Source organism: Balearica regulorum, chromosome 24 (genome assembly GCF_011004875.1).
Source record: "Balearica regulorum gibbericeps isolate bBalReg1 chromosome 24, bBalReg1.pri, whole genome shotgun sequence".
NCBI lineage: Eukaryota > Metazoa > Chordata > Aves > Gruiformes > Gruidae > Balearica > Balearica regulorum.
Genome location: NC_046207.1, coordinates 2,455,049 through 2,479,700, shown reverse-complemented (window position 1 = coordinate 2,479,700; position 24,652 = coordinate 2,455,049). Strand labels below are relative to the sequence as shown.

Below are 24,652 nucleotides of genomic sequence, written 5' to 3'. Positions count from 1 at the left end.
ACCCCCCCCCACCTGCCCACACCCACTGAGGTTCATGTTTTTTGGGGTTTTTTTGGGCAAAGCGTGGTTCAAATCCCATTTCATGCTCTTTTTTTGAGATTAATTAAATCCGGGGTCTGGTTTAAGAGGCAGTGGGCTCACCGGCTGGCCGGGATGCTGCATGGCACACGCGGGGGGTCCCCAGCCCCGGCGCTTTGCCCACGACACCCCGAGCCGGCAGCTCCACCGCAGCCCCTGGTCTCACCCGCTCCGCAAATCCCCGCTCCATTCCCCCTTTGACGCCGCTGGGGTTTTTATCTCCCAAATGCCCCATCTCTCCATTTTGGAGGGTTTTTAAGCGGCGATGTGTGGGGACCCAAGGCCGGATCCGTCCCGGCGCTGCGGGATCTGGCTGCCATTGGTGTGATGAGTTGTGCGGCAGGTCGGGTCTCAGTGCCAGCCCCCCCCCCCCCATGGTTGTGGTTCTCGCTGTCTCCTCGCCGGGCTTTTCCCACCGCCGGGAGACGGAGCTGAAGGGTTGAACGGCTGCGCAGACACCCACTGACCCCCCTCGATGGGGAAACACGGGGCCGAGTGACCCCCCAACCACCCTCCGGCACAGCCGGGAACCAGAAGCGGCTCCGGCCATAACCCCTACCGAAACCCCAGACCCATTTCCACCGATTTCACCCCGTCCCCGGCCTTACCCAGCTCATATTTTCACAGAAAAAATAAAAATCCCCATCTCTGCCCACCGCCGACCGGCCTCGGGCAGGATTTACTCCTTCCAACCCACCGAGGTGTCTCGGTTGAGGTCCCCGGTGCCCCCCAATGTCCCCGTCCCCCCCCATTTGCCATCCAGTGGACGTGCAGCTGGTGCAAAGCTCAGCTCACCGCTTCGGTGCCACCTCCCCGTGCCAAGCCACAGCCTGTCCCCAGGGCTGTCACCTCCCGGGTGGCTCCGCCGTGCTGGGATTTCCCCGGAGCCATGGCACGCCAGGGGCCGCATCCTCCCCGCCAGCCTGGGGGGCTGGTTTTATTCCCCATTTTGATATAAAAATGAACCTTCGAGGCATTAAATTTGTTTTTTCCAGCGGCGGAAAGGCGGCTGGTCCGCGGGGATGCTCGTCCCAGCTCGTTGGGGACCAAGGTGCGGGGATGGGGTCGGCCGCGGGTGGGTTTTGGGGAGCTCCGCAGGGATTTGGGGGGGTGGGGTGCTGCTTCCTGCCGAACGGAGGGTTGAGCCCCGGTGCCCCCACAGCCCGGCCCGGCAGCGCTCCCGGGAAGGGGGGCGTGAACGGGGGGGAGAACGCGCCGTCGACGGCCTCTCCCGCCGTGTGCTGCCTGCGAGGGCCGGACCCGGTGGCCGGAGGGGGTCGGCGTCCTCCTTTGGTGGTGACACGTCCCGGGGAGCTGCCGGGAGGACGTGGCCGACGGTGGGGTCACGCCGGGGGACGGACGGACAGACGCGCGCGCGCACACACACACACACGCTCCAGCCGCCCCCCAGCGCTGGGAGGGGGCACGTTGGAGCCGCGGGTGTGGGGGTGCCTCGGGTGGGACAAACCCCCCCGCAGCCCCCGCGGGTCTCCCGGCTGCCCCACGCCGTGCCCGGGACCCCGCGGAAGGTCCCCACGCTCGCCACGTGCCTTCCCGCGGCCCCTTCCCCAGACCACGCCCCCTCCCCTAGGCCACGCCCACTTCCCCAGACCACACCCCCTCCCCTTAACCCCGCCCATTTTCCCAGCTCCGCCCCTTTCCTCAGCCCCGCCCCCCGCGCGCCCTCCGCGTCGGGACTACGAGTCCCATCATGCCGCGGGGCCGGAAGGGGCGTGACCGCCACAAGCCGCTTCCGGGCTGGCGGTGAGGAGGGAGTGAGGGAGCGGTAAGATGGCGGCGGCGGCGGTGCTGGAGTTCCAGCGCGCCCAGTCCCTGCTCTCCACCGACCGCGAGGCCTCCATCGGCATCCTCCACTCCATAGGTGAGGCGCCGCCGACCGCCCCCGGCCCCGCCGACCGGCCTCGGCCGTCCGCCGCCGCCTCCCGCCTGTCGCCGCCGCCGGCTGCTGACTCACCGTGCGAGCCGGACGGGAGCGAGGCCTGGGCCCGCTGTACCGGCCCCGGCTCGGCCCGCTCCACCGACGCGGGTCTTCCACCCGCACCCCGGGCCGACGGGACGGGGCCGGGCCGCTGCCCGCCGCCGGTGAGGGCCCCGCGGGGCCGAGCGGCCGGGAGCTGCCGGGGTGAAGCGGGCGGGAGTCCCGCTCGGGGAGTCTGTCAGCGGAGCCCCGCGGCTCGGCCCGGCTTCTCCTGCCCCGGTCAACGCGGTGTTCCCGCGGGGTGCAGGCAGAGGCAGCGCCCTGTGGACCCGCCTGCCTTGAGGCCCGTGGAGCGGCGTGTGCAGGGGCCGTGGCGGGCAGCGGGGCGGGCAGGAGCCTGCCTGTACCGGCTGTTTGCTGCGGGGCTTCCTCGGCCGGGGTGTGACAGCGTCTGGGTGTTGTGCTGGCGGCCTGCGGCGGGTCCTCGGTGTGCTGAAGGGTGGGAAAGCTCAGCTGGCAGCGACATTTCCTCTTACCGCTCTAAAATACACCCGGTATTTAAATTACCTTTGAAGCGCTACGCAGAAAGTTTTGAGGAGTTTGTGTGTGTGTTTTGTCTGGAGTTTTAACTTCTCGTTTCAAGACAGGTGCTGTTTGCAGCAGTTGCCTTGTTGGGCTGTGCTGGACAGTTATCGGTGCCAAGGAACCGTTGGTGCTATGGAGTGGTGTGTAGGCATAGGGCGGATATTCCCCTTTATTTGGGGTCGGGGTGTACGGGGTGGGGACAAGGGGGTGCCTCAGAAACCGATGTATATAACAGTAATTCTCGATCCTTGCGATGTGTGGTGATTTCTGAAAAGATGCTGTGACCTGCTGTCAGCCCGCTGACCAAAAGTTTCCTGGTGTCCGTGTTGGACCTTGAAATTGCTGCATGGTCTTTAAAAGTTGCTTGCCCCTCTCGGTGTTTCTCTGGTTAATTAGTAGTTGGTGTCCTCAAGCCTGTCAACACATCTACAACTTTCTGTTGTTGTCAGGCTCAGTCAGGACTCACAGCTCGTGTTGCCAGTTGGTGTAAGCTGGAGCAGTCTGGAGAGCGTTGCTGCGATACTTTACTGCTTGTGAGCAAAGTTACTTTGCTTTTGACACCACGCGTATTAAATTTTGGGGACTGAAGGCTGCAGGCTGCACTCAGGGGGCAGCGCGGAGGGTTTCAGTTCCCTCTGTGGAGCTGGGCAGCGCGTTTTGGTTTTGTTTGTGTAGAAGTTGGACAAACTCACCTGTGCGGGGGATGATGGAGCTGAACATTTAGCAGGTGGCAGGGAAGGAAGTGTATTGCCTTGTGGATAACTTATATGAAATTGATGTTGCGTAAACACAGGTTTGGTGCTGCCGTGTGTCATTTGGCCCTTCCGCGTACTTCAGAGCAAGAGTTACTCACGTTGGTACACAGAGCGATGATTAGATTGTCGGAGTTCGGTGTGGGAAGGAGCGCTGACTCCCGCAGGGTTCCTGAGCGAAGAGGACAGGCGTACCCGGCTCACGGAGCCGATGTTGTTCTTGCGCTGTGTTTTGACCACAGGATCGCAACTTGATATGCAGAACGGCAACATCAGAAATCCAAATGCCGGAAATAACGTTAAATTTCTTTTATTTGGTTTTGTGGCTTCAGTCGGAGAGGGTCTGTTGTGTGGTGGTGTTATTTAAATGAAACTTTTTAAATAAAACAGCTGGACAAGCTTAATGAAACTACCTCAAAACTTAAATTATAGTTAAGTTGGAGCGTGCAGTTGTATCTATCAGCTGGATTAAATTCTTTGTGAAGTATAGCTGAAGTGCTCTTCATAAACTATGCATTTAAACTTTCCATGTAATCTGCTTTCCAGATCTCACAGGCCAAACAGAATTCACGATTCCCTGTTAGAATGGTTACTTTTTTTTTTTTTGGTGCCTTTCCAGGAGCTGACTAGTAACGATTACTTTCTCACTGAAATACCATTAAAGGTAACTTTTCCACTCTTTTCTAGTGAAACGCGATGTCCAGGAAAATGATGAAGAAGCGGTGCAAGTCAAAGAGCAGAGCATCCTGGAACTGGGGTCGCTTTTGGCCAAGACTGGGCAGGCAGAAGGTGAGCCTGAAATAAGTGACTGAGGTATCGGTAAGAGACACTCAGATGAATCTTAGCTCCTTATTACGTGAAATAGGAGTAAAACCAGATTTTTAGCTCCTTATTTCATGAAATAGGAGTAAAACCAGATTTTGGCAGGAAATGTTCTCTCTGAGACAGGACGGAAACTAAAAAAAACCTAGATAAATGACATAAAATATTAATCTCGTGTTGCTTGGCCCCATGTTCCAAAAGATTGCTGATGCACTGGACAGTTCAGTTTATGACCTTTTGATGTGTGGCCATTTTAGTACGAGCAACTAAAGTTTTGTTGTCACGTTTGAGATGAGAAGTGTCTCTTGTTTTGTTTTTAATAATCTCAGAGCTTTGTTTTGAATTGGAAAATTTGTCTCCAAAAGTCCTTTCTCACCAGCAGCTTCTTTCTCAATTAATTGATTTATCTGCTGAAACACTTTATGTCAGAAAATCCCTGTCCATCTCCTCTCAAGAGCGAGGCTTGTCTGTCCTTCTGTTGTGACTACGTGAAAGGACAGAAATGGAGTAAAGTTCTCTGTTCAGCGATTTTTGAGTTGAATCTCTTCATGTCTTCTGTTTCCTGGAAAGCTTAAGGCAGCATGTTTGTTGTTCTGTTCTTGGCAGTTTAGTTTCTTTTGCTGGAGAATACTCTTGCCTTTTTTGGAGCATCTTTCACCTCAAGTATTTTAGGAGCTGATACTCCACATCCGTACGAAGAGCATCCTGTCCGTGGCAGACAGTTGGCTGTGGTATAGCCCTACTGTTTTCAAACTTTGCACAGCAATAATTCAGAGTGTGAAGCGAAGCGTGTGTGCTTTTAGCAGCCTGAAACTGTTTGGGGAAAACAGGCCAGCGGAAGGTTTCATCAAACTGAAACTCAACTGGGATGCCAGACCCAGCGTTAGAGCAGTTCATGGAAAACAGCGTGAGATCTTGAGTAGCGACTGATCGAGATCATGGTTTTATACTTGTTCTGAAACACATACTTGGTGTCCTACCGTCCCGTCTTTGTAAACATCTATTTTGATTTGGTCATTTAACTGATCTACCCGTGTTTCAGTGTTGTCGACACTGGTCCCGCTGTGATTTGCGATTGAACAGAGCTGTGACAAAGTAGATTACTTGCGCTCAGAGCAGTGCTGGAAACAAAGGTGCCATTCATCTCACCTAACTTCAGATGTCCAGTCTGATTCCCTGGTGTGGACTGGTTTTACAGTCAGTGGAGAAAAATAAGCCCTTCCAGCACACGTTTCATCTCTTCCTACAGTAAGAATTTAGAGCAGGACAAACAAAGCTTGCTGTACAAGTGCCTGTTTCTCTAATTGAATATTAAAGGACCTCAAGTCAATTAACACAGGTACAGGTGCTTGTGCTGCACGGGTGCCCTTTGCACTTTGGTGTTTGCCTCTGTAGAGATAATGAAACACGGCTTGGCTCCTGCACCAAGGAATACGTGTGTGTTTGGGCTAAAAAGGGGGGAAATCATCAGAAGAGTCTCTTTGAGTAAACGTGTGGATGTGCTGCTGGTGTGCAGAAGCCCGAGAGAAGAGTTGTTTAGGTGCATGATGGCCACCTTACTGCTGCAGAGCTTGGAGTAGTTTTGAGTTTTTAAGCCAAAGTCTTACAGAGTATAAAGAACTTCAGTGTATTCTCAGAGGGTGGCTAGCTAATAGGTATTTTAAGGGGAAGGCTAAGTAACTGAAAATGACGGTGTTAACTCATCAAAGGCAGGTTTATGAAGGAGCAAATGTGAAGTGTATTTGAAATTAATTAAAGGGAACACTAAACTGCAGAGCAGCTATATTCTGAACAGAAGAAAATTAATTTGGCAACAGTAAGCAGCCAGTTTTGTACGTGTAGATCGGAGTGAGGTCACCAGGTTGTGTTTTCTGGAGACCTGTGATGAAGCTGGGGGGCGAAGAAAGGGGATACCACAGGTTAGAGTTGTGCCAGTCCTGTGGGAATGACACTGTCACCTTCCCTTTCTGCCTGCTTTCTAGGGAGAAGTAGACTAGTAGGAGTGACAAGCAGTCAGGGTCAGCAGCATCTTCACCAGGTACAACTGTTCACAAAGATTCTAGCACCAGGCAGGCACACGGAACTTCATGTCCAAGGAGAGCGAGTCTGGTGCTGCTTAACCTAACGAGGAAATTACAGATAGTGTGCATTTTCTGGCCCAAATGAAATAGATCTCATCGTCGTAGCTCTCACGGCACATGTTTTAGTTTTACTAGTGGAGTTTCTTTGACAGATTCGAGGTATTGCAGTGGCTTGTTGGCTACTTTCAAGTGCTAAGTTCCCAGAGATAAAAGGGTCTGTGAGCTGCAGCCTTGGGAAAAAATCAGGGGCAGTTTGGTGGGGTTTGGAAGTTACAACTGCTGTGCTGCTGACTGGCTGAGAGCGTAAAATGAATCTGTAGTTTTTAGAGGGCTAACCTCTAGTGAACTATGGCCTTTGTTTTAAAAAAAATAACAATAATGCAAATAACCCTCTTTATCTACTTGATAGAGATTAAGGATTAAACTGGTAGGTTTATTTATTTATTTATTTTTAGGACAGTTCTAGATTTTTATAGCACTGCTTAAAACTATAGGATTGGAATAGCTCGGATCAGGAACTCAGGTGCATGGCACGTGAGCTTGTGGAAGTGCTTTCTCTGAGGATGAGCAGCAGACCTCATTTTCCAGAGCTGCTGCTCATCACTTCTCCAGAGCTGTCAATCACACCCCTTTACCAAGCATTGCATTTACTTTAAAAAAAAAAAAAAATCCTAAAAATAGTTGGCAGTTACATTGGTAGGAAAGAGAAATTTCTATGGGAACTTTGAGCTTGCATGTCTAAATGTGTAGTTTGCAAAATACACAGATATATTCTAGCTGTTGAGTTTGAGTCTACGTTCTAGTGAATTCTCAGGCAACTCTTGAGCAAGTCAATGGAAAGAGAAGTGCTGCAGTGTATTTCCTGTGATTTTTTTTTTTTCCTTTCTTTTCTTCTAAAGTTCCTTTCCCATGTGGAAGAGTGTGTTGTGCATTAAAAACAGGATTCAGTTGATCCTGAGAAGCAGCAACGTGCAGTATGAAGTGAGTTGATGGATCTCGGAGAGAGTCTTGCTGCCTTGGTAAGACGGACTGGCAAATTGTTAGTTACAGAGCTCAAAGCTAAGGATACAGTCCTGTGACCTGCTGAGAAGCAGACTTGTTCCTGGTGTTAAGTGCGGTGTTTTCAGGTGCTTGTGTTAGTTGCATCAGGGAAGAGCACCAGCTGCTGGGCAACTCCAGCTTTAGTGCTGCTTCTCGTCCAAGCCCAACAAGGTGATCTGGAGCCCATGTTTCTCAGCTTGCATGGAGAGTAGGGATGCTTGAGGGCAGCTCTGCACAAAACTGATGTGTTGGAAGCAGCTGTGGTTTGTTTATTGTATGTGAAACCAAAGTGTTTGATTAAAATGTTTGGGATTTGCATCCGTGAGTGGTCCTGCAGATTAAGTGGTCCTCAGAACGAAGGTGGTGTGAGGCAAAGTCATCGTCTGCCATAGGGCAGTAGGTAACAGTTCCTTGTTGAGGAAAAGCTGGGCGCTGATTGAAACTGTCAGTGGGGCTCAGTCTTAGATGCTAAAGTAGCTGTACCTCAATTCTAGAAAAACCTGCCTATTTATTTTCAGGCAGAGAGGAAGTAAAACTTTTATGCAATCTTAGCATCTTGTTTTGTTCCCTGTACAAAGTCAGAGCGGTTCATTGTAGAAAGAGTCACAATTTGTTGCACTGCCGTTTGGAAAATACGGCTTCTCTAAGGGCTCAGACCATACTTGAGATTTGTTCTAACACTGCGCTTTCAGGTATTTGAAAATGTCAGTACATCACCATGAGCAATTGAATTGGAACACACTGTGAGTTTCACTTCTTAAGAGTGTAAGAAATAACAATTTTTTTGCATTACTGCTAAATGAAATATGAAAGAAGCCTTGGTTTCAAATATTTTTATTGGAATCCTCCCAAACTGAAATTCTGCTCCATGTACTAATTAAAATAAAATTCGATTAGTCTCTTATTTTAGTTTTGATTCTGATACCAGTTTGGTATAGAGTATATTGAAGATTTCTGAAATACTCGGTTTTGGTTTTGTTTTACTATCAAACTGTGTAAACATGGTAGTGCAAGATCAAGCTGGTGTTTGAGTGAGACTTAAAATTCTGGGGCAAAGAAGCTGTGATTTCAGTGCACGACCCCACTACTTCATGAGTCAGCACCGAACCCTGCACTGGCACGGCGCTAGTCTGCTCGAAGTGTCATCTTCCCCCGACTGTAAACAGGCATCGCTGCAACCTGGCCACCGGCTGAGCATTGTTTATCGCGGGAGAAGGCTTTTCACTTGTGCTGTGCAATTCCAACACGTAACTCCCTTCTGCTTCCGCAAATGTCGAGTCCTGAAACTGCAGTCACGTTGACTGCTGCGTTGCTTCGCTCTGTAGAATGACATTTCTAGTGTCTTCACACAGAAAGACTTTTCCTTTGTTAGCTTGAGACTAGCTTTATAACTGTAAACTAGTAAGGAGACTAGTAGAAACAGAAATCTAGTTAAGTAAGGTAAGATCTAATTAGGTAAAGTGGGTAGTTGAAGTGTTAAGAATATCTGATTTTTTTCAGTAGTGGAGCGTGGGGTGTATCTGACTTTCTAGGTATGGCAGATTAAAATGTCAAAGTGCGAGTTAATAAAAACGTACTTAACCTATAAACTCCGTTGCCCGTTTTATAGAAAAATCTCAAAGCATTTAGCAGATGCTTATATTTTTAAAACGTGCCTGAGGCAAGCGTAGTTACAAATGGTGTTATAATTGGGTGAACTGAAGTAACAGGAAACGTTTGCTGTGCGGGTGAGGCTGGAGCCCAACAGTCACCTTTCCCAGTCCCCGTGTTTACTGCAAGGCATTCCTTCAGGTGACGTTTATCGCTCTTTTCCTGTAAATGATGTTGAGAGACTGCTTATAAAATGTTTGGTGTAATAAATACTGCTCGGTATAGACATGTCAGGTGTTCCAACTGCGGCGTAATTTTTGGCTGTGCGTTTCATGATTTGGTTTTTCTTGTATGCAGAGCTGGGAGGACTTCTGAAGTATGTTCGACCCTTCTTGAACTCCATCAGCAAAGCAAAGGCAGCCCGCTTAGTCCGATCTCTGCTTGATCTGTTCCTTGATATGGAGGCAGCAACAGGACAGGAGGTGAGATTTAAATTTTAGCAATAGTCTGTTCCTCAAAAGCCTGTAACGCCATTATCTGACCTACTTTGCTTCACACTGAAGAATTATTCATGTCAGGAAACGTTCATTTAATGCATTTGGAGATATTAAATTAATAAAACATTAGATAATTTAATTCAGTCATAACCATGTTTTTCTGCAAGCCTCATCCTGCTGCAGGTTAGGAGTAACTCTCACCCTGGGCGTTTTTCTTAGATTTCTGTTGCTGTTAGATGCACAGCATTGGTAGCGTTTTGTAGTGTGATTAGCGTTGGGGATACAAGAGATGCTACAGCTGTTCCAGGGAGCTCGGTCTGGTGGGAAGGTGGGGACAGCGTGTGATGGCACAGAGCTTGAGGTGTGAGTGTTCGAGGTCTGCTCAGGAGTCGCGGGGATTAGAGCGTGAGTATTACTTAGCATCTTTCATCTGGAGACGTGAAGCTGCGTTGCATGAGGACAAAGTGCGGTGAAAGTTACTCCTGAAGTTGGAGTGGAAAAAGTTTTGCGGTTACCAGGTGTAAAGTACTCCCAGTAGATTAACTTCTCCACTAGAAAACCCATTCAGTCTAAGATAGCCCACAGTTAGGATTTACTCCATTCTCATTAGCTCCCTAGAATATGGTTGTTTATCTTTTTTCTTTTGTGTGTGTTCACATGACTTGTTAGTTATTTGGGAATGGGAGAAGGACAGAAGCAACTTGTAAATGATGAGGAGCAACTTGGAAGCGGCGCTGATCTGCAGTAGCGTAGGTTGTACTGACACACCAAAGCAGTTAGATGGAGAGAGGAGGCAGGAAGACTCTGAGGGACAGGTTAAGCGCAAAGCCCGCTTAACGCTGTATGCGCAGCGACTGACAAATTACAGCCTAGAAGAGCTTGGGTCATGTTGAGAGGCAGGTGGCATTCTCATTAGCCAAATAAGCACAGAAGTATCATCCTTTGGTTCAGGCGACCTAGCAAATGTTCTTTGTTTGCTCTTCAGTTCTTGTGGCTTGCGTGCCATGTTACCGTAAGCGGTGCTGGATGGAATCTTTTGCCCCTCTTTAACAGAAGAGATTAAGGGAAGTGGGGTGGGATGTGCCGGTAAGAAGGGAACCCCTAAAGGGGTCAGGAGGAAATGAGTGGCTTCAGACTTTTTCTAAAGGTAACTTGATGTAAATGATGATGTTTGGATGCAGTCCCAAAAGGTGGCATTTGACAGGAGGGGCAGAACTTGGAGTAATAGCAGTGGAAATATGGCCCAGCTAGTCAAAACATTCACTTTCAAGCATATTCAGAAGCCAAACCCAAGACCTTAAGGAATTATGACACCTAAACCTGTGAGGTTCTTGATGCAGTAATCCTGAATACTTTCAGTGCCTCAGAAATGTTCAGAGGGACATTTCCTTCCTCAGTGTAAAATATATTAAGACGACTCCCAGGAGTCCACTAAAGCAATGAAATTAGAGATTTCTCCAGCTCCTAATGCTCCAGCTATCACTGCGCAGTAAATTGCGACTTCATAATGGCTTTTCATAAAATGTCCCCATTTAATAAGCAGTGACGAGGAGCTGACAAGTCCTGCAGTGTGGTACAGCTACAGAGCTGCTCCAGAAAGAGCCGTGATCCAGGGATTTTGGGAAAAGGCATTCCTGAGCCTAGCACCTCAGGATGACTTATTGTATATCATTGGCCAGTACTGAATCGACACCCTCTGCTAGTTGGGGTGGAACACAACTGCTTTATTCATCAAGAGAATCTCAGCAGTCCTAAAATGTGAGAAGCCTTTGGGTTCCTTTGCTCTGAAGCGATAGATAAAACATCCAGTGTCACTTACTGACTGGCTCCTGGCACCTGGCTCCGATGTGAACAGTGGAGCCCAACACCTCTGTTGGTTTATACTGCTAAAGGACACACGTGGTCTGACATATTTAGGCCCTAAAGCACGTGCACTTCATTTTCCTTTCTTTCTAGAGCAATGGAAAATACATTTTTCTCTGTGGCTGAACGAAATGGTGCAAAACACACTGGAAGGGACCTCAAAGTCTTCTAGTTCGTTCCTTGCCCCAAGGCAGAATCAGTTCTTGTGTACCCAGATGTTTTAATTTCAAACAAAACACAGCTGGTTAAGAAATGCTGTTAGGATTTCAGCAGTAATTTTTACTGGTGAAACTTTGGAAGCCAAATCTTTATTTTCATATTCCAGTGTGGGAGGATTGTCCCTGGTGGTCAGAAAAAGTTATTGGAAGCCAAATGCATTAGAAGAAGAATCAAAGTAGATGGTCTGTTGGGGTTGTTTCGTGACAGCTAAGGCTTAAACTAAACCTTAGTTTGCCTTCTTTACTTAAAGAGAACTTTACTTTCTCTTGCAATATTGTACTATAAGTAGTATAATACTGTGACTGTTGTTACAAAGTGCAGGAAGTTAAGCTGGGAAACAGAATATGAAAATATGTAGCACAGCTTAGCTATTCTACATAATGTTGTGCAACACTTCTGTGACTTTAAACTCTGGTGTCAACACGATGCAACCTGAGGCTAAAGTGTATCGTGTGCGGTTACCGGTGAGTCCTTGTTGAAGAGAAGTCGCTTCACCTTGCTGTCGAGCTGCAGTTCTCATCAATGGTGAACTACACTTTACCCTGGTAACATTAAAGGCGTCATTCGGAGACGTTTGGGGTGGGCACTGATGATGAAGGCTAATCTCTGGGCTCATTTTAAAGTAAAGCCAATTTGATGTTTAGCAATGCTGCTGTTCAGGCAGGACTGATTAATTTTCTTAACCTACATGGTGGAGATTCAGGCTTTGTGGTTTTGTTGCTTTGTAGGAAATGATTGAACCATACTGCTGTTTTAAAGAGGGGCAGCAGAAGGCTTTACAAATTTCTTTCTGCTCCCTTTAAGGTTGACCTGTGTTTAGAGTGTATTGAGTGGGCCAAATCAGAGAAGAGGACTTTCCTACGCCAGGCTCTGGAGGTACGCATCCCTACCTGTGCAATAGCGTCTTCCCTTTATCAGATTTAATACCTATAAAAGCAGAGAACTTGTAGTGTGCTTCCAGATCTTTGTACGTGCAACAGACAGGCGGTAACAGTCACACTAAAGTGAGTGACTCTCCTTGAACAGGCAGGATTTTACCCATTGTGTTTAGATCTGGCCAATATTCCAAATAATAGATCTTGCAGAATTGGACCATATGATGTAATGAATACAAACTAATTTAGGGATGTCTGTGCAGATAGGAATATGAAGTTTAATTTTACAACACAAACCTGTACCACCTTTCTCTGGCTTTCCTCACAGCAGTTCCTTTTCTGTTCTCCAGGCGAGGTTGGTCTCTCTGTACTTCGATACCAAGAGGTACCAAGAGGCGCTGCAGCTGGGTAAGTCTCCCACTAGGTGGTGGTAGTAGTTCTTCACTTTGAAATTAGTCTTGAAGGCTGATGAGGGAAATGATCGACTACACCGCGTTCTTTGATAAGTCTTGTAGGACTTGGGCATTAATTTCTCAGTGCTGTACCAGATCTGCCATCTTTTGCTACAGCTTGGTGATAAAAGCTTTTAGAGATCTATTTGTTCACTTCAAATAATTGTGGAAGCGAAGAGGAGCTGTACCCAGTTGAAGGCCCTCAGGTTTGGCTCCTGCTGGAACGTACGTAGCGTATACTGCTGTGGTCAGAGAGGCTGAAGGGAGAAACCAGCTCTCTTCGGTTTGCTCAAATACGGCCTCAATAAAAACAGTAGTAATGCCAGGAAACGGCAAACCTCTAAGGATGTAATTAGACAAGCTCTTGTGAAGTAGTGTAACAGCTTTAAGAATTTGCTTCTGCACCACCTGAGATATGGTAATTAACCATGTGAACTCTCCTACTCCGCTACAAAGCGGAGTAAAGCAGGTCATCTTACATGGCCCAACTCCCTTTGGTGCTTTACAAGTGCTCATTTTGCAAATGACTGCAGTCACGTAAGATGAGCTTTAAGCTGGCTAAAGGATATTTGTACAGACCGCTCCGCCAGCTCATGGCATGGCTGTGAGCGGGGCTGAGGGATGACTGCGCTGACACGGACAGAAGCGCTCACCCGGGCAGTGGCGATGCCTCACCAGCGACCTGTCACTTCTTAAACAGTGTGATGGCAAGAGCATGTGTCATGTCCAGAGTGACCTAGGTGACTTGTATCTGGTCAGAATATAAAGTTATGTGCTCTGATACATGGAATTCATATCAAGTTAGGGTTAGTTTGCAGATGGATATGTAGTGAACTCAGGTTTAAACTGATCAGAGTCCATGCTCCAAAGCTATGCTTAATTAACTTAATCACTTGGACGATGATGATACAGCTTAGGGAGTTGTGAAGGCCTGTACCTACGGGACAGCCTCTCTGAAAGCTTTATCGAGATGTTGGTGTTGTGCGCTAGCATTTCTACGTGGCTGGCCAAGACATGGTTATGTCTGTGGCTGCGAGGAGTAGGTGCAGGCAGAGAGTCTCTATGGGACGAGAGAATCCATTCTCTTCCACCTAGTTAGGCAGTTTCAGCTGTGGTTTTCAGCTTCTGAGCACAGCAAGTGAGGCTGAGGTTCTCATCGCCACTTGCCGTAAGTTAGCACTTTAGTTCACGGTGGGGGAAAGAAGGGGAGACGTTTCTTCTAAGGTTGGTTCTTGCCTCACAAGGCTTTGATGTGACAGTTTATCTAGGCATTTCTTAGACTGTCCGTTCCTACCTCCTGAACTTGATCTGTAGATGTCTTGTGCTTAAAACATTCCTTCCTCATCCTGTATTCTTAAGAGTTGCTTGAAAATCCTCAGGTCTCACCCTAGGGGAATGATGCAGGAACAGGCAGTACTTCAGGTTTGCTCGGAGCTCTGAATGTGAGTGGTAAATCAGACTGTCATCTGGGGAAGGGGTATCAGAGTGACCATCTGAGCTGCACGACCCTTCCTTGACTTTCTGCTGAGTGTCTGCTGCCCACGATGAGGTGGCAGAGACACGCTGTCCGCACACCCAGGTATTCTCACTGCCCTCTTCCACCTCTAACACAAAACCGGTTCATTCTTCTCCAGCTGTGGACTGACACTGACCTATATTATTTCCTCTCCTTTGTTCCTTCTTGGAAGAACAGGTTGTGTGTGCCTAGCCTCCCTTCCTTAAAGCCAGCACCGCTGTGGGGGAAGAAGGGTGTCGTCTGGACAGACTTGGTTTGTGTTGGTAGCAGATGCAGAGCTGGTTACAAAGGTTCTTGTTCTTCCTCGCTGCTAGGCTCCCAGCTTCTTCGGGAATTGAAAAAGATGGACGACAAGGCATTGCTGGTGGAAGTGCAGCTGTTAGAAAGTAAGACTTACCATGCCCTGAGCAATCTGCCAAAAGCAAGAGCAGCCTTAACCTCTGCACGGACTACAGCCAACGCAATCTACTGTCCACCTAAGCTGCAAGCAGCGTTAGACATGCAGTCAGGTAAAGCCCTTCAGGAGCAGGGAAGAGTTTAGGACTCGTCACGATGCATCAGTTGACTGGTATTTGTTCCTTCCTGAGTGAATCACAGAAAATGATGCGAGGTGGGACCTCAGGATACCTACCAGTCTGCCCAGCTGCCTCAAGACAGGATCAGCTATAATTACATTGTTCGACATGTTTTTTCAGCCTGTTTTTTGACAACCTCCAGTGCTGCAGGGTCCGTAACCTCCCTAGGCACTACAGCATTACACCACGTTAGTGTAACCGTAACGTTGGTCCTGACCTAAATTACAGGCACTCACCTGAAGCACCCCAAACTTGTCTGTCTTAACATGTCCCCTTAAGAGGGCATGGATGTTCTGCTAGAGATAAGGTGAAGGGGGACACATAAGGAAAGGATTCTCTTTATTGAAGTACCAGATAAAACACTGGGCAGACAAATCGTTCTGTCCTCTTGCAGTCGCGTTCAGAATTAACTCTGATGCCTGCCTCTTTGTTCCTCTCACCAGGTATTATCCATGCAGCAGAAGAGAAGGACTGGAAAACGGCCTATTCATATTTTTACGAGGCGTTTGAGGGATATGATTCAATTGACAACCCAAAAGCCATCACTGCACTGAAATACATGTTGCTGTGCAAAATCATGCTGAACATGTACGTGGCAAATGGTTCGGTGAAGAACACTTCTACGTTTAAATGGGAAAGGCTTTTCGTTAATAAGACTAAACTAATGAAAACTCAAGCAGACAAGCTTTACTGTTTGTCTTTATTTATGACCTAATCGATGCTTCCGATACAATGTTATTTGAACTGTAGTAATTTGCTATAAATTGGGAATTTCTGAGGCACGCTTAGATTTAAGCTGACTGTGTTGTTGAATAAATGCTCTCTTCCCTTCCCTTCCCTCCCCTCTCTAGCCCAGAAGATGTGCAAGCGTTAGTGAGTGGAAAGCTTGCTCTGCGGTATGCAGGAAGACAGGTATAGATACTTAATCCTTTCTATCTTCCTGTTATCTCTGAGAATATTGTTCTTTTTGTCAAATGCTTTTGTCTTTTCATACCAAAATACCCTTCACTTCTGAGTGTCCTGAACGAGATCCAGAACTGATTAAATTCCCATAAGTGATTACCATAAGTCAGTTGCTTTCAAAGGCAGTACAGTGATTTTTCACCACCGGAGAATCTGGCCTGCTCGCTTCATTTTTTCTGTCTTTCTCCTCCCTGCTTTCTTCATGAACTGCTAAATACCTAATGCTGTAAGGTACTCATGTCTCAACCCTTACCGACTGCTCGGCAGCCGCAGATCTGATGTATTTAAATGCAAGTTATTCATTGTTTTTACTTGTGTGGTAGCAAGTCCTGAAAATCCATTTGTAGCAGTGTAGCTGAGCAGCTTGAGACCTAGATGACTGTGAGGTGGAAGCCAAGCAGCTGGGGAGTTGTTAAATCAACTGTTTATTCTAACATGTTAACTTGCCAGTCTGTGAACGCCACCCCCGTATTAATTCCAGGGATGCTTATATGAAGTACGAGGCCAAAAGCCAAGTGTGCCAGGGTCTGAGCCAGGCGTACACACCGATGCCCTCAGTGGCTTTGATCAGCCACGAGACACAGGAGCTAATACTCGCCTACCTCACGGGGAGGACTGGGGAAGGTATTTAGTAGTGAGCGTAAGTGCGTAGAAAAGAGTCTGGAGCGGGGATATCCCTGCGTTATCCCTGCTGGATCACGAAGAGCAGCCCTGGTCCTGTTTCATCCCTTTCCCTGAGCGGCAGCTGGGTTGGAAGCTCCTTTTCAGAGCATGAGGGCAGCGTACGGTGGAAGAAATCTCAGCTGTTCTCCGCACTGTCCTCCTGAGACAGCAGTGATCTCGAGTTCCTACAGCAACTGTGGAAACTGAGCTTAGGGAGCAGAGAGAAAGTGGGACCTTGGGGACAGCCTGGTGGGAGAGATGGTAGCAGAAGCCTGGGCCTTGTGCACGGTGGCCACCGGGCTGGCTGTCGTCCTTGTCTCGTGCACTTGTGCCTCTCACCGCTTGGAAACTGTTCTTCTAGCGGTGTTACGATCTGTGTAGTGTAAATACGGTGATTGTGTCTGAGTCTTTGCTTTGTTTCAGCAACTGTGGGGTAGACAAGAAACGTTTTCTGATGCTGCCCATGATAGCGTATCTGTAGGACATCTGCCATGCTTCTATTGCTCAGCAGAGGCAGTGTGGCATGCCGAAGAGGAGAAACACAGCTTTAAGGGCTGAAAACAGCCATGTTCATTAAGCAAGTGCCAAAACATACACTTTCCTTAAAAAATGGCATCAAACTTGCTTCCAACCTGCAACCTGATAGGAACTGCAGCTGGTATTCTCAAACTTCGCAAAACTTGAGTTCTTTGTGGCCGTGAAGCTGATTTCATGCTGTGTTCTGCAGCTGTTCTGCATGTTCTTATTAGCAGCTGTTCTTACTCTGCCTGTGTGGCAGTAACACTGACATGGCTTTGTAGCAAAAGGAACATCCCCATTTTGCTGCTTAAGCATGTTTTCAGTATACTGCACAGTTGGCGTAATAGCACTGAGAGGACAATCCAGAAAAATAACCTACTCTCGTTTTCTTTCTCTGCAGACAGAAGCACTAAAATGTGTGGCACAGGCCAGTAAGAACCGATCACTGGCAGATTTTGAAAAGGTGAGTCAGGAGACAGAGCAAAAATGGGGCCTGGCTGGAAAAAACATTCAGAAATGCCAGTTTTGGAAGGTCTAGAAGCTGCTGCATCCCACAGCAGGCAACCGTAAAAACATTCATAGAAAGCAACAGTGCATCAAGCAAATACCCCACAATAATCAGCTGGTTTGGTTTTCACAGCATGCTTGAAACTAGTTTTTTCCTATTTTTGGAGAGCGAACTCAGAAGCAGTTTTCTGTGCTTCTGGTGCTGTTCACTGGGATGTATGTCTTCCTAAAATTCTTCCTGGCTTCAGCAAGAACACCACAGAGATAAGTGAGGATTCCCCTGTCGGGAAACAATCCTGCCATGCGGTCTCCCGAGCGTAAACCAGAGCGCTCCAGTGGTGTAAAGATGAAGGATGCTTGCTGCACGCTGCTAGAAATGCTGCTAGGCTGTCGTCACCTCCTGGCCTTTTAGCTAAGTTACGGGCTTGGGTTAACCACTGATACTTTGCTGGGCAGGGAGGGAAGACTGTTTCATACTCAGAGGGCCTTGAAGACAGGAGACCTGTTGCTCCCCGAATTATTTGTTCCCACTGTGTCTTCTGCAGGCGCTGACAGACTATAAGGTGGAGCTCAGGGACGACCCCATCATAAACACTCACTTGGCTAAGCTCTATGATAATTTATTGGAACAGAATCTGATCAGAGTCATCGAACCCTTCTCCAGAGTACAGGTAAATGTTTCCAGCAAGCGCACCAACATGCTGGTACCTCTGTCCCCTGCTGCTGCAGGGTGAGGGATTTTATCCCATCTGGAATACGCCTTAGAGCTGCTCGGCACTTCCAGAGCTCGGGGTTCATCACGTTCAGCTGAAAAATAAGGAGAGGAACTTTGGAAATCTGAGTTCCAGGGTCATTGCCCTCTCCACCTGTTTCACTTGCACATGCTGAAAGGCAGACGTGCTTTTAGCGCTGAAGGTAACAGTGTTCGGCTGTTAAGGGCTCTGACAGGGAGTGGGTAAAGCTGCAGTACTCTTGGAGAAGAAATGTTATTTCGTGTTTCAGAGTGAAATGGCTTTAGGGGTCTAATTCATCTTCAGTTAAAATTGGATATGGAATCTGAAGGACGCGAAGCGGCAAAGCGCAGAAAGCCATTGGAGGTTTTTAGGCCAGAGCGTTTACAGGCCCTTGAGCTGTTCCTTGGAAGAGCCCCACGCCTCCCGTTGCGTGTCAAAAGTACGGCTAAAGATTTACTTAACGCTGTTGGTCTCTCTTATAGATTGAACACATATCCGGCCTCATCAAGCTCTCAAAGGTAAGAACATAACTGGAAATCAGGGGTGCGTCTTAAGAGGGTGAAGGAATGGAGGTCAAATGGTGTTTGCCACTGGAAGTAAATGTAGGCTGTTCAACCTGACAGGTCAGAACTTTAACGCAGCCACTTTCCAGGAGGCATCGGACTGGCTTCCTCTGCACTAGACTTGGCTCTAACTTCGCCTTCCTTCGCACGGGTTTTACTCCCTGCGTTAGCACTTGGTTTTTAGTGGAGACAGATTTTCCTCAGTTTATATCGTGACCAGCTCAGTCATCCCCATCGACCTGCATTTAATCCTCCTGAGCGTGCCCAGAGGAATCTTTTACACCCTTATGATACAGGGTCCAGCTAATCACTGTGAAGTTTCATTAGGCATGCGTATGTCACATTGACTGTTGCAATAGCTGCTTTACAGATAATCCCAAACAGATTAAGTTTTAGGAAAATCCGCTGTAGTCCCAGCCGGTTGCATCCCAAAGTGCTTTTGTCCTGTATTAAGGCCAGAGGTTTGGAAGTGTACCGAGCTCAGCCTTTATGGTCGTTACATCATCTGTCCCCCTCTTCTGTCTGTGCAGTCTGTTCCTGGTGTTTAACACGTACTTCATAGTTTGAGTAAAAGCTGAACTGCAGTTGTTTGACTGCAGCCGTGTGTCCTCTGTCCAAAGAGCAGAAGAGGAGCTGACTCCTGTGAGGCCTTGCCTGGCGCTGGGCAGGACATCAGCTCCGTACCAACTGGCTTAAACGAAGCTTCGGCAATGCTTGACTAAATATTTGCTGAACCAAACTAGAATGCTCCAATTCGCCTAATGAGTAACGCCTGGATGAAATGATACACCGTGTTTTGTGGAACAGGAGGGCGAGGCATCCTGGTGCTCTCGTCATTAAAAGCTACCGCTTAATTTCTAAAGCGTATGGTTGTATCAAAGCAGCGTGCAAGGAGAGATCTGTCCTGACATCGTGTTCCGTGATAAAATAGCTGCTTTTAAGCAGTGCTCATATCCTGTCAGGGCTGTCATGTGTGGAGTAGTAAAATTTGCATTTCTTTATATAGTTCCGGGAGACTTTTAATTTTTCTGCTTCAATTTCAGGCTGAGGTAGAAAGGAAACTGTCACAGATGATCTTGGACAAGAAATTTCATGGTGAGTCTCTGCATCCTTCAGTCCTGACTACCTTGCTCCCCGAGGCCAGGTCGTGCGTAAGCAAGCTGTGGGTAAACTCCTCTTTATTGCTGCACCTTCGAGCCTTGAGCGTCCTCCTTGGACTGCTCTGCTCCGCTTCAGAAAGTGGACGTGTACGTTCACAGGCGCTATGGAAGAGTAGCGAGCGGTGGGTTTATTCGTTACTCTGCCTCTTGTCGTGAAGGCTGTTCCTATTGCTCCTTCCATCTGCCTTCGTTAAGCTCGAGGCTTAATTTCTCACAAATCAGAAACCGCTGTTAAGTCCTTACTTGCTGCATCCAAGGACGTTTGTGAGACCCGCTGGTGGGTTTTCTAGCAAAGATGTGCTCCTGCCTTGGAGCTTGGAGTATCTGGTCACCTTTCCTGGATAATTTATGTCCGGAGGATTTTGTGGGTGGGTGGGGGGCACCCCCACAGCACAACTGATCGGTTTGGGGTTGTCTGGGACCACAGGAGGCCGCTTCTCTAATAAGCCCTCAAGGAAACAGCTCTGCTCTTGTTCACGTTGTCCCTAGCGTCGGTTTAGAAAGGCGCCTTGGTCCAGCTGAGCAAGATGAATGGCTAAAAGAAACATATTGGTTAGAGAATAGCTCAGAAATTACAGAACCCAGCTGCAGTGCCCATCTGGCACCTGGACATTTAATTATAAAATGGGTTTTTGGGGTTTTTTTTTACTTGCTCCAGCGTTGCGCTGAGCCATCCTGCTGGGCGCAGGGACCTCCAGGAGGAAGGTAGCTGTTTGGGGATGTGCCGGCATAAGCATCTCCTGGGTGTCTTTTCGGGCCCTCTCCAGGACGCTTTTGTTTGTGTCCTGACAAAAATCAGTCAGCCAATCTAGTACAACACCGTAGCCCCTTCCAAACCCAACACAGCCGACTGGCCGTTGCTGGGTGGATCCCTGAATTCCTGCTGTCTGGAAGATGGGATCTGTCGAGCGTTACACCGGTAACCGCAGCTTTGTGTCCACAGGCATCCTTGACCAAGGCGAGGGAGTCCTGATCATCTTCGACGAACCCCCCGTAGACAAAACTTACGAAGCTGCCCTCGAGACTATTCAGAATATGAGTAAAGTAGTGGATTCGCTCTACAACAAAGCCAAGAAGCTAACATAGGTGAGTGGGGGCAGGAGCCGGAGGTCGCAGCTCCTCCGGACCTATCGCCCCTCCCAGGCCAAGGTGCGGTTTGTGTCCTTGAGGTTTGTTTTTTCTCTCCTCTCGATTGACCTGGCTCTGTTTTTCTTTTTGCAGAGTTGAATTTGCTAGCTGTCATTTGGAGAGTGTGTGTGACAGGAGAGTGAAACCTTTGGGAAAATGTTAGGAGACTTTTTTTTTTTCTTTGTTCTACTTTTCGCTCGGAAAGTTTTTAAACTTCCTCATCCAGTGCATCTTGTATTCCATACGATGCGTGTTCCAGTTTCCATGTAATCTTTACTGGTCGAACTTTGTATCTGGGGGGGGGGATATTGTTTAAACAAAGAGGGTATTCTAAATAAAAGGAAAAAGGCTTACACTACCTAAACATGTGCTTTCCACTTCCTGAGGGATGCCAGAGAGTTAAGCAGGGACAAAGTTTTGTTACCAGTAGGTGCCCAAAACAAGTTTGTTTCATCTCTCCCTCTGCTCTGAAATCTGAGACTTACTGACGGTGTATAAGCAGCCAAGTTTATTCCATTTGTACTGAACCAAAAAGAAAAAAAAAAAAACCCAAAATGTACAGACTGCTGGTTTATTTTTAAATCTTAAGGCCTCAGATCCCCTCGAAAGCAGCTCCACAATGATTTTCCTGAAGGTTTTCGCACCCGAGGAACCTGCTTCAGAATTGTCATTGTGCTGCGCCAGCCCAGACCCACCCTGCGCAGCCAAAAACCTCGAGACGGCTGCAGCCACTGTCTAGACCATTAGGCCAGTTTCTAATAAAGGGAACAGCGCAGGTTTCCCCTGGAGGCCTGTATTGCATGCTATTGTTTTAAAATAGACTAGATTTTAAATGTTTTATCCCTCCCCCCCCACCGCATTGGTAGGAAGAACAGGTGAGCAGGCGTTCCCCGAGTCCTCGCCTCCCTGCGGGATCCAAACCTCATCCGGCGGGGAGGCGAGCCGCTGCCCTGGGCGCTGATCAGACTCGTTATTTACCTCTGCTGCGTTAGTGTTTGGGGTTTTTTTTTTTTTTGGATACCTGATGTGAGACAGCTTGGCCCTTCTGGGATAACCTAGTGCAGCGCTTGCTGGGGAGCTTCCTCGTTCCTGTTCCAAAGTCATATACGTGGGGGGTGGAGCACGGTGTATTCCAGCATGTTTCATTTTATGGTGAGGTTACTAGCTAGGTTTTAATGCCATTTGGGCAGTGTAAGCTTCTGCATCTCTGTCCTGCTGATCTTTATTTTTCCTTTCCCCTCTGTCTCTCTTTCTCTCTCCCTCTCCACGTTTTTCTTACAAAATTTATATTTTGTAAAAGGATTCTGTTTTGTCAGGAAATATTTTGCCTTCACACTGAATCTTAGACTGGCTGATTTTTCTGCTTTCTGTTCACACTTTAACCTCTCTGACATTTTCTTTTTCCTTTTCTTTTTAAATTTCCATCTCATCCAGTCAGTCACTGTTTGGGTTTTTTGGCACCATCAATATCAAATGTACAAACGGTTCTTGCTAACCAACACCAGGTATATCTGATGTTCAGATGAGTTCCAATAAAATAATTTTTTTTTCAAAAATCTGTCTCCTGTCTTCAGCTGCCAAGGCAGAGAACGGGCAGTTTTGGTGCAGTGTCTCTCTTCGCTTAGGGAAGGGCGGTTTGCGGCGCGAGCTGCACGCCTGGCCGGAGCTCAGAAAACCATCGTCAGTGATGATGTTTCTGAGAAACGGAACGTGAGGGACCGTGTTTTAAACAGCGTCGCTGAAGATTTGTGGATCGTGACCTGTTCCTGGCACAGCGAGTTTGAGTTCGACCAAATTAAGTATTATTATTATTATTTATTATTATTACCACCATTATTATTACGGTGAAAAATTAATTACATCTGACCTCTTGCACCCCTAGCCTTCCTTGAAAGTACTCCGATGCTGTATCGGAGAGTCTCACATTGTGTACACGGGCCATAGATTCCTCCTAAGGCTGGAGAGGAGTTTTAAGTCATAATTGAACTGATAGAACGTCTTTAATTTTCACCTCCGAGAGTCGTGCATCTCAGACACCGCTGGCCGAGGTGGTGCAGGGCCCTTGGGAAGAAACCTGGCCTTGTCGGCAGAAAAATGTGAAGGACTTAACTCCTGCTCTTGCGCGTGGTTGGGAGGGCAGGGGAACTGTGTGTCTAGTTTTCTTAAGAGCTATTTATAGTTTGAAAAACCTATTAAGATATTTCCCAAAAGCAGCTCTGGCCAGTTCACAGTTCTGCCACTTGAGTGGTGTTTTCCCCGGGGACGCTTAGCCGTGGAGTGATTTGCTGATTTAGGTTGCTAACCGAAGGTGAATGAGGGGAAATTCATTGATGGCAGCAGAGCTGGAGCCTGTGTGCGCAGCGGCGACGGTCACACGTGAGGTGCTGAGGTGGAGAAGGGTGGAGACGGCCGTGAAGTCCTGTGTGTCCTCCAGAACGGTGTCCAGCTCCGGCTGTCACCCCTCAATGGGGACAGAATGGGTGACGATGGGGGGAGCAGCCAAACCCCTGTGCCGGAGGCCGGGCAGATCCGACCTGGAGCGAGGGCGATGCAGCAGGTCCCTGGTGACGCCGGATCAAGGAGGTTTAATTGCACGTTAGTCAGTCAAACCGCCTGCGGAAAGCCGGGATTTTCCGAGGCGTCTGAGCGCCTGCCTTCCACCTCCAAGTGTATTAAAATTAGGGCCAAAACCGTCTCAAATGGTAGGGCTTCTTGTTAAACCCTTTTGGCTTAAACTTCAAAAAGGCTTAACTTAAAAAGCAGGCTTTTGCACAAAGACGAGTTTCACGCCGCCTGGGTCCGTGTAATATTTTTAATGGACAAAGGGATTTCTTGGTAACAGCGGTGCCGCTCGGGCTGGACTCGCGCGGTCCCTTTCGGATCGTATGCAGAAAAGCCCGTAAAGCTGTTTGTGAAGAGGATGGACGAAGAGGAGACCTTTCACCATCCCTTCAAGCGCCAGCTCCCACGCTGGGTTGGAGGCCCGTGGAAGGACAAGGGGATTCTCGGGTGCTTTGGGGCAGGTCTGTCCTCACGGCGTCCGGGCCGCGGGCCTGAGCTGCCTCGGGGAGCTGCTCTTGCTCCTCGTTTCAAACTGCTGCGCCCCACGTCGGCTTCGCAGCGCAGGCTGCCCTCGTCCAGCTCAAGGTGCTGAGAAAATTGCTCAGGCGTGGGATGGGGGTGGGGGGGGGAAGACAAAAGACGTATCGGAAACTCTCCCGTGATTTTTGCTACGCGTCTTCAGCCTGAACCTGCGCGGCCGTGAGTACCTGGCCGTGCCTGGCCCCAGCCCCGTTAGAAGCAGCAGCTTCAGCAGAGCTTTGACCCAACGTGAGAGTTTCTTCCTTACGTTCGCTGTGCTTTAAACCCCGAGTTTGGCGGGTGCCTGCCGAAGTGCCCGTGTGGCACCGACTGGGGACAGCAATTTTGGGGACAACCCTTTGCAGCGTGTGTGTGTCCCCCCCTTCCTGGGCAGGTGCCGGCCCCGGGGCGCTGCGAGGGGGGCGGTTGCGTCTGGAGGAAACGGGGAG

The 24,652-nt window shown here is 48.4% G+C and overlaps 2 protein-coding genes across 2 annotated transcripts in view; both read left to right on the top strand.

Moving 5' to 3' along the window:
- CDK5R1 (cyclin dependent kinase 5 regulatory subunit 1) overlaps window positions 1–24,652 on the top strand; it is a 122,235-nt gene that overhangs the window by 93,908 nt on the left and 3,675 nt on the right. The window lies entirely within an intron of this gene.
- PSMD11 (proteasome 26S subunit, non-ATPase 11) lies at window positions 1,799–22,678 on the top strand. The gene is made up of 14 exons (XM_075774872.1): window positions 1,799–1,960; window positions 4,042–4,143; window positions 9,246–9,370; window positions 12,272–12,343; window positions 12,693–12,750; window positions 14,625–14,819; window positions 15,329–15,473; window positions 15,737–15,797; window positions 17,431–17,493; window positions 18,083–18,208; window positions 18,754–18,789; window positions 19,878–19,929; window positions 20,938–21,080; window positions 21,216–22,678. Exons 1-13 carry the CDS (start codon window positions 1,870–1,872, stop codon window positions 21,078–21,080), a joined length of 1,269 nt encoding a protein of 422 aa, XP_075630987.1. The 5' UTR covers window positions 1,799–1,869; the 3' UTR covers window positions 21,216–22,678.